The sequence below is a fragment of the Cucumis melo genome, chromosome 1, assembly GCF_025177605.1.
Source record: "Cucumis melo cultivar AY chromosome 1, USDA_Cmelo_AY_1.0, whole genome shotgun sequence".
NCBI lineage: Eukaryota > Viridiplantae > Streptophyta > Magnoliopsida > Cucurbitales > Cucurbitaceae > Cucumis > Cucumis melo.
The window spans coordinates 28,983,935-28,996,756 of NC_066857.1; the positions used below are offsets into that span (position 1 = coordinate 28,983,935).

Sequence of the window (12,822 nt, forward strand, 5' to 3'; positions counted from 1 at the left end):
TCAATAAAAATGCAAAGAAATAAAGTCTAATCAGATCTATCAAACCAAACCATTTGTCGTAATAACATCTTAGATCGACTCAAAAGGTTAACTAGAAAAGTGAAAGCGAATTTAATATTTAATATTATGTTATGTGAGAGAATAGTGGAATGTGGGAAGGGGCAGCGATGGTAATTTATTTTGATAAATTCCACCTGGGCCTAATTCACACACAGAAGCATCGTAGATTCCAATGGGTCTAAAATTTGGAGGGTTAAAATGGTAACAACTTCTAAACTTCGGCTTACGAGAACGCTCTTCTGAGTCCGGAAATGGCAGTATTCAAACAGTTCTCTTCTTCCCCATTTTCACCCATTTCTTCGTTCTAATTCCTCTTCTATTGCTGCTTGGCTGAATGTCATCTCTACTGTAGTGTAGTTACAATCTCGAGTTACAGGTGCGTAATTTGTGCTATGCTATCACTTCGGATTTGCTATACTTTCATGGCTTTCTTTGTTTTTTATAGTTGCATCGTTTGTTCAATGAATAATTGTTTGGATGTGGATCTTGTATTTACTTTTTTTCTTATTTTGTTTGGGGAATTCATCTTTTATATCTACGCTTAGCTGATTTGATGAGGAGGATGCCGTTAGTTGGTTGATTTCGTATATTGGATTTTTGTGCTTTGTGTTGTGTTACGTTACTTATGTTAGTGTATTAAGCGAACGTGGCTTAGTAGTTACTACTGTTTTTGCCGTCTCTGGAATCTGAAAATTCTACTGATATGATTCTTAGCAGCAGGGAAGAGTGAATTGGATCTCCATTTCTGTTTGAAAAGTACGAGAAGACACTAGATTATTCGTAACTTTAAGGAAATAGAATACTGAAGCTAAGTGTCGTGTATAGAGGGTTGATGTAGGGAGGAAAACTTTCATCTGTTTTGAATTGTTTAGAAAATTTACTCTGGAGAAATGTGGGGTTCAGAAACTGAAAGTGTGACGCCCTAGGCAAAACCACCTGGTTCCCCAAATTTGTTAGAGTTGAAAATATCTCTTGAGAGATTTAGGTTTGGGCTGCATAAGGAGTAGGTTGGATTAGGGAAAAGTGTGATTTTGACGTAGTGTAGTCACTTGGGGTTTGTTTTAAAATAAAAATAAATAAATAAATAAAACTGAATTGGTTCGGTTTTTGGGAGACTCAAACCCGTCTTGCTGGAAAATTTGTTCTTCTCACAGCCTAACTCCCTGAATCCCTCTCTCAAATGGTTTCTGCAGCCTCTTCTATCCTCCTCTTTTTCAAACGACTTTGCAGCCACCATATTTTGCTCTCTCTCTCTCTCACTGTACCGAGTTCTGCCAGCCACTGTCGTCCATTTTGCAGTCGACGGTGCCATCACACTTCAGTCAGACATTCATCCTTGAGTAGTAGCAGTCGGTGAGTTGTTTTTGGGTGTTTTCCTTTAGTTTTGGTTTCGATTTTGACCACTAGTGTTTCCCAAACTAAAACACTCAATTACCACCTGATTTTGGGACTGAGTTGCTGATTTATTGATGTTCTGTTTTTGAATTAGATAAAGAATTTCGTAGTGGAGGAAAGAATTTGTAAGAAATTGGATTTCAATTGAGGCAAGGGTCATCAGGGTGGGATTTTCATCATAAGATTATTTGAAATATCATCATAAGCCCATGGGTTGGGATTTACTGTTGAAATAGTGTCATTGGTAATTTGGGCATTATTGCAAGTTGAATGTGATCCCTTGTGTTTACCATGAAAGACGTATTAACCATGTATTTGTTAGGAACCAATTTAGTTATGGGATGCCTTTGTCCCCCATTGGTTAGAATGGGATGGCCACTGTGGTACTTTAGTGGCTTGCCTCTCCCACCCCAATAGCTGGCTTTGGGGTATGGTTCTCCAAGGTACTTAAGTACCTAACATTAGTATCAGAGTCGGTTGTCGACATTTCGAGTGGAACCGGTGGAGGGTTCTGACCAGGTGTGTCCGCATGAAGTTAATCTTGGTTAATCATTGATTAATTATGTTTTAATTACCAAATTAGTTGTCAACCCCCTTTAGTTATCCTTTTAGGATTCTTGTAATTCTCTATAAATAGAGAATCCCCCCCTTGCATATCTTCTCATTCATAATAAAGACTTCGTTAGTTTCTTGGAAATTTCTCTCCTTTTAGTAATTAGGCTACATCAGTTCCCTCTATATAAAACCTGCATGTTGCTTTTGCATGTTAGGACCCATCCCCATCAACGATGACTCTTACTCCGTGTTTCAAAAAATATTTGCCTTTTTTCTTCTTCCAAAACTTTCTTTTGAGTTGGGAACAAAAATAGCCTAGGTTGGCAGTAGAGTTGGATCAAAGTGCCATGGGAGATATCTTATTTATGTTTATAATCTATTCGAACCATTTCCACGTTTAGTTCAAGTCTCTTCTCTTGTCAAGGGATTTTTCGTTGTGTTTATTTGGTTATCTGAAAGAATTTGGAGGTTTTCCAATATTCTCTTTGGGACCCCACAAAAGTAAGTTTGAATTGGTTAGTATATGAGTTTCTATAAATGTTGAATTCAAGCTGGTTTTAAAATAAATGTCAAGTCTTTGCTTAGAGTTTTGACTACATCTAGGTTCCTAAAAGTCTGACTGTTACAGAAAGTTCCTTTTTACATTCTAGTTTTTCTGTTCAAGGGGTTTTATCCTTCTTGTTAGTCATAGGTTTATTAACAACTTGTGCTTTAACTTATTTTGATTCTAAGCTGAACATTTTCACTTATGGAGTTCACATGGTAGAACTAATTACTTTAAATAACCAAGTAATTAAAGCTGGTTGTTCGATTGAAGCTGGTAGTAGGCATTTTAGCCTGCTACAATTGAAGCTGCTTGCTCAATTCCTTATTTCATTGTTGCTTACAAGATGCTTTATTTGTCCACCAATCATGACTTTACTCTTGATATATGGTTTCACGTCCTTGTTGGCTTGTTCTTGCAGAAACTTTTATGGATCTTAAATAGACTTTCCATTTAATTAGACCAACTAGTTAAATCCTCCAAGGAGACTTTATTTCATTCCTTGTCAACCAATCTGATTTTTCCTTCTCTATCTTTACCTAGTCACTTGCACTATTTTTCACTTATCATGACCTCTGCTTTGATTCATGGGCGAGATTCTTGATCATGGAACTGAATTTGGACTTGTCTATGACTTGGTGTTCTTTTAAAAGTTCTTTTTCAACTTCAAGTAAATAATGGAAAATAATAAATGTTTTTCTTTTAAGTTGATTTATCTGCTGATCGTTCTAAAATTGTATGTTTCCTCCGCAGTTGTTTGAATCTTCTTTTACAGTTGCAGTTGTGCAAATATGGTGGGAGATATTCGTGTGCAGGTTGTAACATGTTCTGTGACGTTACCCTCATCCTTGGTTACCCTTCCACATAGATCTTCAAATAGGTTGTCTTATCATCTCCCATTGGGTCGGAAATCAAAAGTGAAGCAAATAAAGGCTACATCTGCTGATGCTGGACATAGTCAGCCCCCATCATCTTCAGAAAGAAGGAATCCACTTTCCCTTTTTCTTGATGTTCCTCGTACTGTGTGGAGGCAAACATTGCGTCCTTTGAGTAATTTTGGGTTCGGTCGAAGGAGCATATGGGAAGGTGGGGTTGGGTTGTTCCTAGTGTCAGGTGCTATACTCCTCACACTCAGTTTGGCTTGGTTGAGAGGCTTTCAACTACGGTCTAAATTTAGAAAATACTTGGCTGTCTTTGAGTTTGCTCAGGCTAGTGGTATTTCTGTTGGAACTCCTGTCAGAATTAGAGGAGTTACTGTAGGCAACGTCATTCGTGTTAACCCTTCCCTGAGGTGTATTGAGACTGTTGTTGAGGTATGCTCTATGCTTCTTATTCATACCTTTTTCCTGTTTGACTAGAACATACCATTTTATCTTACTAAGGATGTGTTTTTGAGATGGGTTTGAAAAAGAAACGTTTTTAAATGAAAACACATTTTGTATCAATACTTTTGGGAAGAAGCATTAACAATTGTTTCTCATAGAAGCACTTTGAATGTTTTTAGAATTTTAAAAATCACTTTTGATTATCTAACTAAAACTGTAAAAAATCTTGAAACTTGCTTTTGATGAACTAAAAGCACTTTTTATCTTTTCAGATTCATCTCAAACTCACCTTGAGAAATAGTAGATTCACAAGAGTTAGAGAACCAAAAATTAACCTATTTTTAGCTTGTGAACAAAGGGGGTTACTCATTGACTTACAGAGATTGAAATTTCATTAACTAAGATGTGTGAGAAGAAAAAACTAAAGAAAGAGGGATGTTTTCATTTCCTTGATAATCTAAGCTTTTAAGAATGCTTTAAAATGAGCATTGCAGCATATGCCTGTAGTTCATGAAATCTTCATCATAATTGTCTGCCCATAGGCGTGAGTTTGTTTTCTTTAACATTTTTTAATGCACAAAATGAGAACTACCTCCCATCTTGCAGGTTGAAGATGATAAAATAATTATACCTCGTAATTCTTTGGTTGAAGTAAACCAATCAGGTCTTCTTATGGAGACAATGATTGACATTACTCCCCGGGATCCTATCCCAGTTCCTTCTGCAGGACCACTTGATCTGGAATGTATTCAAGAAGGCTTAATATTATGTGATAAGCAGAAAATGAAAGGACATCAAGGGGTAAGTTTGGATGCATTAGTTGGAATATTCACTCGGCTTGGACGGGAAGCAGAGGAAATAGGGCTTACCAATACATTTTTATTAGCCCAGCGAGTTGCTTTGGTTATTGAAGAAGCAAAGCCTTTGCTTTTAAAGGTGTGACTCTTTACAATTTCATGCTTTAATCTTTCTTTTCTAGCTTGGTTTCTGGACCACTAGTTATTCAAGTTGTGAATGTTTATTATATCTTGTAAATATTGTAAAAACATATTATATTGGTAGCTCGACGGGATGTTTACAGATTTCGTTAAGAGGATGAAAAGCTCATAAAAAAATTATGAGCAAGGAACTATGAAGTAGTCGTAAGTCATCAGATCCATGGAATTGATATTTTGTTAGGCTTGGCTTCTAGATTGACCTATGTAGTACGTATTGAGTACAATCTGTATTGTAGCTCAAAAAATTCTTAAAGAGCAAATATGATAAAAACATTTATAGTTCTGACATAAATGAGGAGTTGTGTTGCGGCTAGAAAATGGGTGTTTGTTGAGGAGTTGTGTTGCGGCTCGAAAATGGGTGTTTGTTTTGGATATTCTGGTATTGGACCTTTGAACCGAACCAAGAATTTGTTTTATTAAAATGTATTAGGTTCTTGTTTGTCTGTCCATTTTGGTGAGCTAGATATATAGTCCATGGATCTAATTATCTTCTCATGCAAATTCTTTTGATTTGATGTAGTGATGTCTCAGATTCAAGCCATGGCTGAAGATGTTCAACCTTTGCTTGCTGAGGTTCGTGACAGTGGTCTTCTAAAGGAGGTTGAAAGCTTAACTAGAAGTCTTTCACATGCTACGGAAGATTTAAGGTAAACTACTCTGAAGTCTGATATAGAAAATTTTATTTTAGAAAAGCTTTGATTTCTGAATGGCCACAAATCTTTTAATAAAGCACCCCTTTTGAGGAAACGAAAAGGTACTAAAGTTTTCAATCCTTTGACAATTCACTACAGACTAGTCTAGATCACTGGACTTGGAGAAACCTTGCTCTTTGTTTCAAGATTCTTTTCTGCTTCTCCATCCGTATCTTCAAGAGAACAGCTTAACTAGCGTTTGTCAAACTTGGCCTTTTCATCAAAAAATAATCCACCACAAATGTTGAATGGTTTTCGATTAAGCATTTTTATGAAAATACTTGTGAATTTGAAAATAATCTAGCAATTTTCAACAATTATCAGCGCTGAAAGAACAATGACGGAACAATTATCCTAGAAATAAGAAAAGGAAACAAAAATACGCCATCCTCTATGCTTCTTTGAGGATTTTCTCCACAATGTTCATTTTACCAAGCGTCTACATCTATGGAAAAACTTTAACCTTGTGCTTTTTGCATTTCCAAATAGCTGAAATAAGAAGTTTCTCCAAGGTATAACAGCGAGGAAACTGTGAATAGAGCTTTACCGTAACTTTTCCTGCCAATATCCAACTTTCAAATTGGTGTCTTCTTATTTATTGTAATGCTGTGACTTAAGTACCCTGGAGAATCACACCCCAAAAGCCGGGTATCAAAGTGGAAGAGCCAAGCCACTTAAGTAGCACATTGGTCATCTAATTCTAACCAAACGACAAAGACATCTCATAACTATCTTGGTTCCTAACAATACCCCATCCTCGGAAAGCCGATGTCTTAGCGGCTACTCCTGCAGTACTTCACTCGGCCACACTCGATCAGAACCTTCCGCCGGTTCCACTTTGAAACATTCACAATAAGGCTATGATACCGTTGTGTATTTAAGCACCTTGGAGAACCACACCCCAAAAGCCAGCTATTGGAGTGGGGGAGCCAAGCCACTTAATTGCCACATTGGTCATCCCATTCTAACAAATGTGGGGCAAAGACATCCCATAACTACCTTGGTGCCTAACAATACTACCATTATACTCTCATGCCTAATACCATACTTATCTAGGTACCTTACACTTACCCACAGTCTAGGCTGTTTCTGGTTACTTCATAGTACTGGAACATGCCTTGTTCCTTATAAAAAATGAAAAAGAATAAAAGAAAGAATTCCTCAGTTAACATGGTTAATTTCTTCCATTCTTTCGATCCCAAACTTAAACATATTATGTCAATTATTATGAATTTCTTTTACATGATGTATGCTCACGTTCTTTGAGACTGTTTTACAGAAGCGTGCAGGCATCCATTCTGACCCCGGAGAACACAGAACTGCTTCAGAAGTCCGTTTATACGCTAATTCATACTTTGAAGAACATAGAGGTGTGTTCTTAATAGGTCAAACTCTTCTTGATTTTCCGACCAGTGTTTTTTAAAGCCCTTGGTGCCCTCAAGCATAATAGCTTCGAGCACAAGGGTAAAAAACAAATAAATGTAAATAAAATTTTAATACTTGATGAATAGTTAGACAATAAATCTAAGAAAATAGAGCTCTTATTTGAGATTAGAAAAAATTTTAAAAGAAAGAAGGAAATCAAGCTTGAGGTTCACACCTCAAGCAAACTTATATATCAAGGGAGCTCCGGTGTGCGGTGCACTGAGAATAAAACACTGTTCTTTACAGCTTTTTATCTTTGTAATTCTCTCTTTGGTTGTTGCAGAGTTTGAGCTCCGAAGTTCTTGGATTCACTGGTGATGAGGCGACAAAACGGAATTTAAAACTGCTTATCAGATCTCTGAGCAGGCTACTATAACTATGAGACATAAATGTGATGGAAATGGGATTGTATGAACGCGGTATTTGGGCAACGGTTGTTTCATATTGCAGGCGCAAAGCCGATGTGGCTAGACATATTTTCACAACTGTTTTTGTGGGTTTTGGTTTCTGTGGGGGAAGGAGGAGGAAGTCAGGCATTGGCAAAAGAATTTGGGATAAATTATATCCATAGTTCATTTTAGTAGCATAGAAATATATGTGAGAATGTTCTTAGATAAAGCTCTGTTGAAACAGTGGGAGATTATTGATTCTTATTAACACATGTTTGTTGTCCTTCATTTCTGTTCAAAGGCTTCTTTCTTCCAGGCTGGATTCCATATAAAGATTGGAAAAGCTATGATGGCTACTTCAGGTCAACCTGCCAATTTACTCTCCTATCCTTGTGAAGCACTTTACAAGGTAATGAACATTTTGTTTTTTTAATTTTTTTGTACAACAGTGTTGGAATAAGGTGTGGAATCATGGAATCTTCAAATGAGATTCATACCTTAGTCTATGAACTATCCTTAAAAATTTTTGGAAGTTTTATTGTTCATGTTTTACGACAAATGTTGCTTTAGTAGGTTCTGATTCTTACGGCCACAACTCGTGATTTGTAGCATTAAATATTCGAAAGAAGTGAGGAAGTAACAGAGTAGATAACAAGACTAAGGGAGGCGAGTGGGAAAAAAAGACAAATCCGCAATTATTAAAAAGGAAAGGAGAAAAATTTGTTGGTGCTAGCAAAGGATTAGAAGAAAAAAACCTATTTTGAAAGCTTGTTAAGCTTAGGAACATGACAACTTAATGGTTGACCAGTTGACCAAAAAGACCATTTATTCACTAAATTTTCAGTTGATAAGCCTACTATTATGATATATATATATATATATAGTTAACGTGGAGACCGTTTATTGTTCTTTTCCTTTTAATGATTATGAATATATATAATAATAATAATAATAATAATAATAATAATGGAAGAATAAATAATAAATGCGAATGGTCCCCTTGAAAAAAAAAATAATAATAATGGAGTTCACCAGGCTGGGCTCATAAATATTGTCATCTTGCATCTCAAAACACTGCCATCAGAAATTTATGGCTATTAACTTCTTTAATTGAAATCTTTATTGCAATATATTCACAAAATTAGATAATGCTCTGTCTCCTCAAGCTCAGACCAATTTCTTCTCATTCTTCCCTTTAAATTGCTATTTCTTTTTTAAAGAAGGATTGTTGTATGACATGTTTTCGGTTTTATGGATTCTTAAACTTGAAAAAGTGTCTTAAGTCTCCTCTTTTTGGTGTCTTCTACCTGAATATTTTAAGAATTTAAGATCCTATTAGATACGCTAATCAATTTATAACTTACAGATTTAGTAATTTTTAAAAGAATCTCAAATATTTTAAGTATATTTTAGATATAAAAATAGTGACTATAGATATGTACACTTTTGGAGTTTAAGAAGCTTACAATCTCAATTTGAAAAGCAATTAGACAGAAAATTAAAAATTTAAGGAGTAAACTTAAAACTTTACTTTATGTACACTTTAATCATGAAGCTTATATTTTAGCTGGCAAATTTAGATTTTTGTTCAAAATGAATGGTAAACAATCAAAATCCATCCAATATTTATTCAAATTGAAGCCTATCGCCTTTTGAAGGTAATATTGAAGTTTTTGCAATCACAATGTTTAAAAAGTGAGTTCAACTTCAATTTTTACATTTTTAAAGAAAGCATCAAAATGAGTACCGATTGGAGTCATCTATTTTCAAAGTTTTTTTCTCTCCTCTATAATAGGTAGGGATTGGCCATTGAACCTTTTATAGCTCAACTTCACAGTTGGTAGTGCAAAACACTATTTCAAATGACATGGAGAAAAACAGTTATAAACAAGTGTACAAATAGATCTTCGAATTCTTGGACCCCTGCATTTTGAAAATTCATTCATTTTAGTTCTCGAATTTTCATCAATAAATTACCTAAGATTTTAACATTTATATTTTTAGTCTTTGAATTTTTATAAATAGGCCAAACGAAGGTTTGAAATATTTTAAATATCAATATGAATTTTTAAATTAAAAAATAATGTTAAATTATGAAAAATATCTTGTACTTCGTCATTGGATTAAAAAATGTCATAATACTCTCAAGAGTTGTAATGTTACCCCTAAATTTTCATAAACGTTTTAGAAATACCTTTCGCAATTAGAAATTGTTTGGATGAAATTTGAGATATGAAAGGTGTGATAGGTGACATAGAACGGATATTTGGTTCACCACTTCATTTTAGATCATCCATAGTTTTAGGTCTTGATTTCTGTTCGAAATTCTAAAGGATTTATACTCCTAGTGTAAGTTTGAGCATCTAAGAAAATTGAGGGGTTATATTACGCATTTATAAAATACATAGTTATTTTCTAAATAAAGAAGAAAGTATAAGGATATTTGTTGTAATCTATATGTAAAATAGTATTCAGAGAAGAATAGAAGGGGTAAGTGTGGGGCTCTAAGAGAGTAGAGAAAAAGATCATTTTAAAAAAATGTCTAGAAAATTACTTGAAACCACATTTTAAACCTATTTTTAAAAGTAGAACAATATATTTTGAAACTATAAATTAAACTCATTTATAACTGACACTCCAATGACTAAAAGGTCAATTGATGAAAGTTCAAAGAAACAATGCATGAGTAGGAGTACACACATCAATGAGAGAGTAAGGAGGACGAGCCTGAGAGAGCTAGGGGGTCAGAGGAAGAGACAATACCATGAGAATACTTTCGTATTAAATTAGTTAAACGAGATTGCAAAGAGTAGAGAGGAGCCCTTAGTAGCAAAAAAGGGAAATAAACGAATAGCCCTAAAGTGCGAGAGTACCAAATGACCTAACTTTCATGCTCATTAAAACTGCGAGAAGCAATATGAATAATTAACATGCCTTTAGTAGATTCTAATTTCAAACAATGACATAAAGTATTTTTTTTATTACTATTAAAAAGTGAGGTAAATAACATTAATTGAGGTTATTTATGAGTATTGTTGAACGCTCTTAGGAAATGTTTGAGACAAGAGGTGAGTTATTATAGTTTGATTAAAATGGTTTATGGTTGAAGTATAAATTATTTTAGTTTACGTTATAATAGTATGTATTTGGTGTTGAGACTATTTTGGTTTGATAAAAAAAATAAGTAAATATTGTAACAAAGAATAGTTAAAATGGTAGCAAATAATAAATATAGTTATAAGAAATGAAAAAGTTTAGGAATAATATTTATGGTAGATAAGGAAAGAGTTTTAAATACTTTGCATTAATAGGGAAAAAAGGAAGAAGTGGAAGTGAGATTTGAGAAAAAGTAGATGAGAAGTAGTTGGGGGCCCCACGATAATCATATTCAACCCCCCGCCAAAATCCCAATAAAAAACACTTTCTCTCTTTCCCAAACACTTCTCTTTCTCACTTCCTCCTCTCTTCCCTCTCCTCCTCCTCCTCCGCCATGACTTCCATTCCAGCCCGGAGATTTCTACCTACTCCCCCTCTCAACGACGCTCTCCCCCTCTCCCAACCAGACCAATATTCCTCTCAGACCCTTCGCCGAAGGCTCTCTTCCATTTCCTTCAAGATCCACCCCATTTCTTCGCCCCTTACTTCCTGGTCCTCGTTTCGCAGATCCAAATCCGTGTCGTCAATGCGCGATTTCTCCCGTACTTCTCTCCGGAAGTGGTGGGATTGGGGATGGTCCTGGATCCTCTCTCGTAAATCTGCCTTCGCTAGAGATCTGGAGATGAACGATAATAATGATGATGAAGAAACTAAAGCTCTTGGATCTAATTATTGCTGCAGAGGTAGTTTCAAATTCAAACATCTTTTCTATAAAGTTAGGTCTGAGTTCCGTAAACTGATTCGATCTGATCGCGTTGGTCTTCCTCAAACTTTTAAATACGATTCGGTTAATTACTCCAAGAATTTCGATGACGGAGTGAAATAATAATATTCTTAGCGTGCTGTATACAGTACTCACCACCGTAATCGATCATGAAATTCAGGGTTTATGATCTTATTGAATAATATGATTGGAACTCAGAAAACGCTAATTTGATTGATGATCGCCGGTCCTGAGGCGAAGAAGAAGAGAGAGATTATATTGTAGAGATCTTCTTGGTTGCAAATTCAATTAAACGGAGATGAAAGAGTTTGAAGTACATAATGAATTGAATTCTAGTTTTTCTTTTTCTTGTTGGGTGTAAGTAACGCAAAATTCCTCTGTTTGCAATGCTTACTATTTTTCCTTGCCTCCTCCATTACTATATTCTCTTTTTCACACACCCTTTTTGTTGTTCTTATTTTATTATTTTTTTTCATCTTTGTATTTTTTTTAATACTGGGATTTTAGTTTTGTTTTTATTTCATCTTTGTATTCCATATATATATATGTTTTAACTACAATCTTAATTTTTTAACTAACTCTAATAAATTTCATCTAATAAAAATGTAAAATGCATTTAATTTCATATATTTTATTAAAAGAAAAGAAAAAAAAAGATAGGAAGTGAAAAGAATGGTAATATATAAAAAAAAGCGTAAAATGAAAGAGGGAGTGTCGGTGGGGGAATTTAATATAATGGGAAGAAATTTGTGAATAAATAAGGATCCCTTCATATGATTTGATATGTCCAATTAACTCTTCTTCTTCTTCTTCTTCTTCTTCTTCTTCTTCTTCTTCTTCTTCTTCTTTAAATAAAAAATTGATTTTAGTAAAGGTGGTGTGGTGTGGTATGACCATTGGTGAGTTCTACACACCTTACTATTACATTATCATTGTCGGTCACATCAATATTCCGACTATATCCTTTTTCTTTTAATTAAATATAATATAAAGTAATTTTATCCCAAATAAAACAAACATTTTTTCAATAATTTTGTTGCATGACAGATAAATAATTTGTTTTCTCCTATTTTTAGCATATTGACCATTAGACTGGATAAGCGTTGGGTTCACTGTGCCAAACAAATATTTTTGGTGTAAAGACCAACAAATCTCTTAATCCAATTGATTGATTAAAGTCAAAAGGGTGCATCTGCGCTCTTTGGAAACTCTACGAAAGAGGAAGTTTCTCTTCATCTAAATTGAAGACTCCAAAAACAAATTAGAGTGAACTACCTAACTATCAAAACTCTATCTAAACTCTTAGAAGTCGAACGCATCTTCAAGTCTCGTATCTTTGAGAATCGGAACATTCTTTTTAAACTTCAATTTCAAAGACATTCACATAGTCTATCTTTTGAGTGAAATAATAATGTGTACTTATTTAAGAGAGAAGTAGATATCAAATCACATTTTCATATATCTAAATAAATTCAAATTCAACTAATTCACAAAACCATAAATGTCTTCATAAACCACTTACAAACAATGGTGCATTTGAAAATTATTCATACATTGAT

The 12,822-nt window shown here is 34.5% G+C and overlaps 1 protein-coding gene across 3 annotated transcripts; it reads left to right on the forward strand.

The window, feature by feature from the left end:
- The first annotated feature begins 118 nt into the window (after window positions 1-118).
- On the forward strand, window positions 119-7,671 carry LOC103492571 (protein TRIGALACTOSYLDIACYLGLYCEROL 2, chloroplastic). 3 transcript variants are annotated; one of them, XM_008452984.3, is made up of 6 exons: window positions 119-436; window positions 3,308-3,867; window positions 4,486-4,815; window positions 5,409-5,524; window positions 6,849-6,939; window positions 7,278-7,671. In XM_008452984.3, the coding sequence occupies exons 2-6, from the start codon at window positions 3,346-3,348 to the stop codon at window positions 7,368-7,370; spliced, it is 1,152 nt and encodes a 383-aa protein (XP_008451206.1). In that variant the 5' UTR covers window positions 119-436; window positions 3,308-3,345; the 3' UTR covers window positions 7,371-7,671. The 3 variants fall into 3 exon arrangements, 2 of the variants coding, with proteins under 2 accessions (XP_008451206.1, XP_008451208.1); XM_008452986.3 differs by having other exon boundaries at window positions 215-436; window positions 3,330-3,867; XR_007822772.1 differs by lacking the exon at window positions 7,278-7,671 and having other exon boundaries at window positions 212-436; window positions 5,398-5,524; window positions 6,849-6,870.
- The last annotated feature ends 5,151 nt before the right edge of the window (window positions 7,672-12,822 follow it).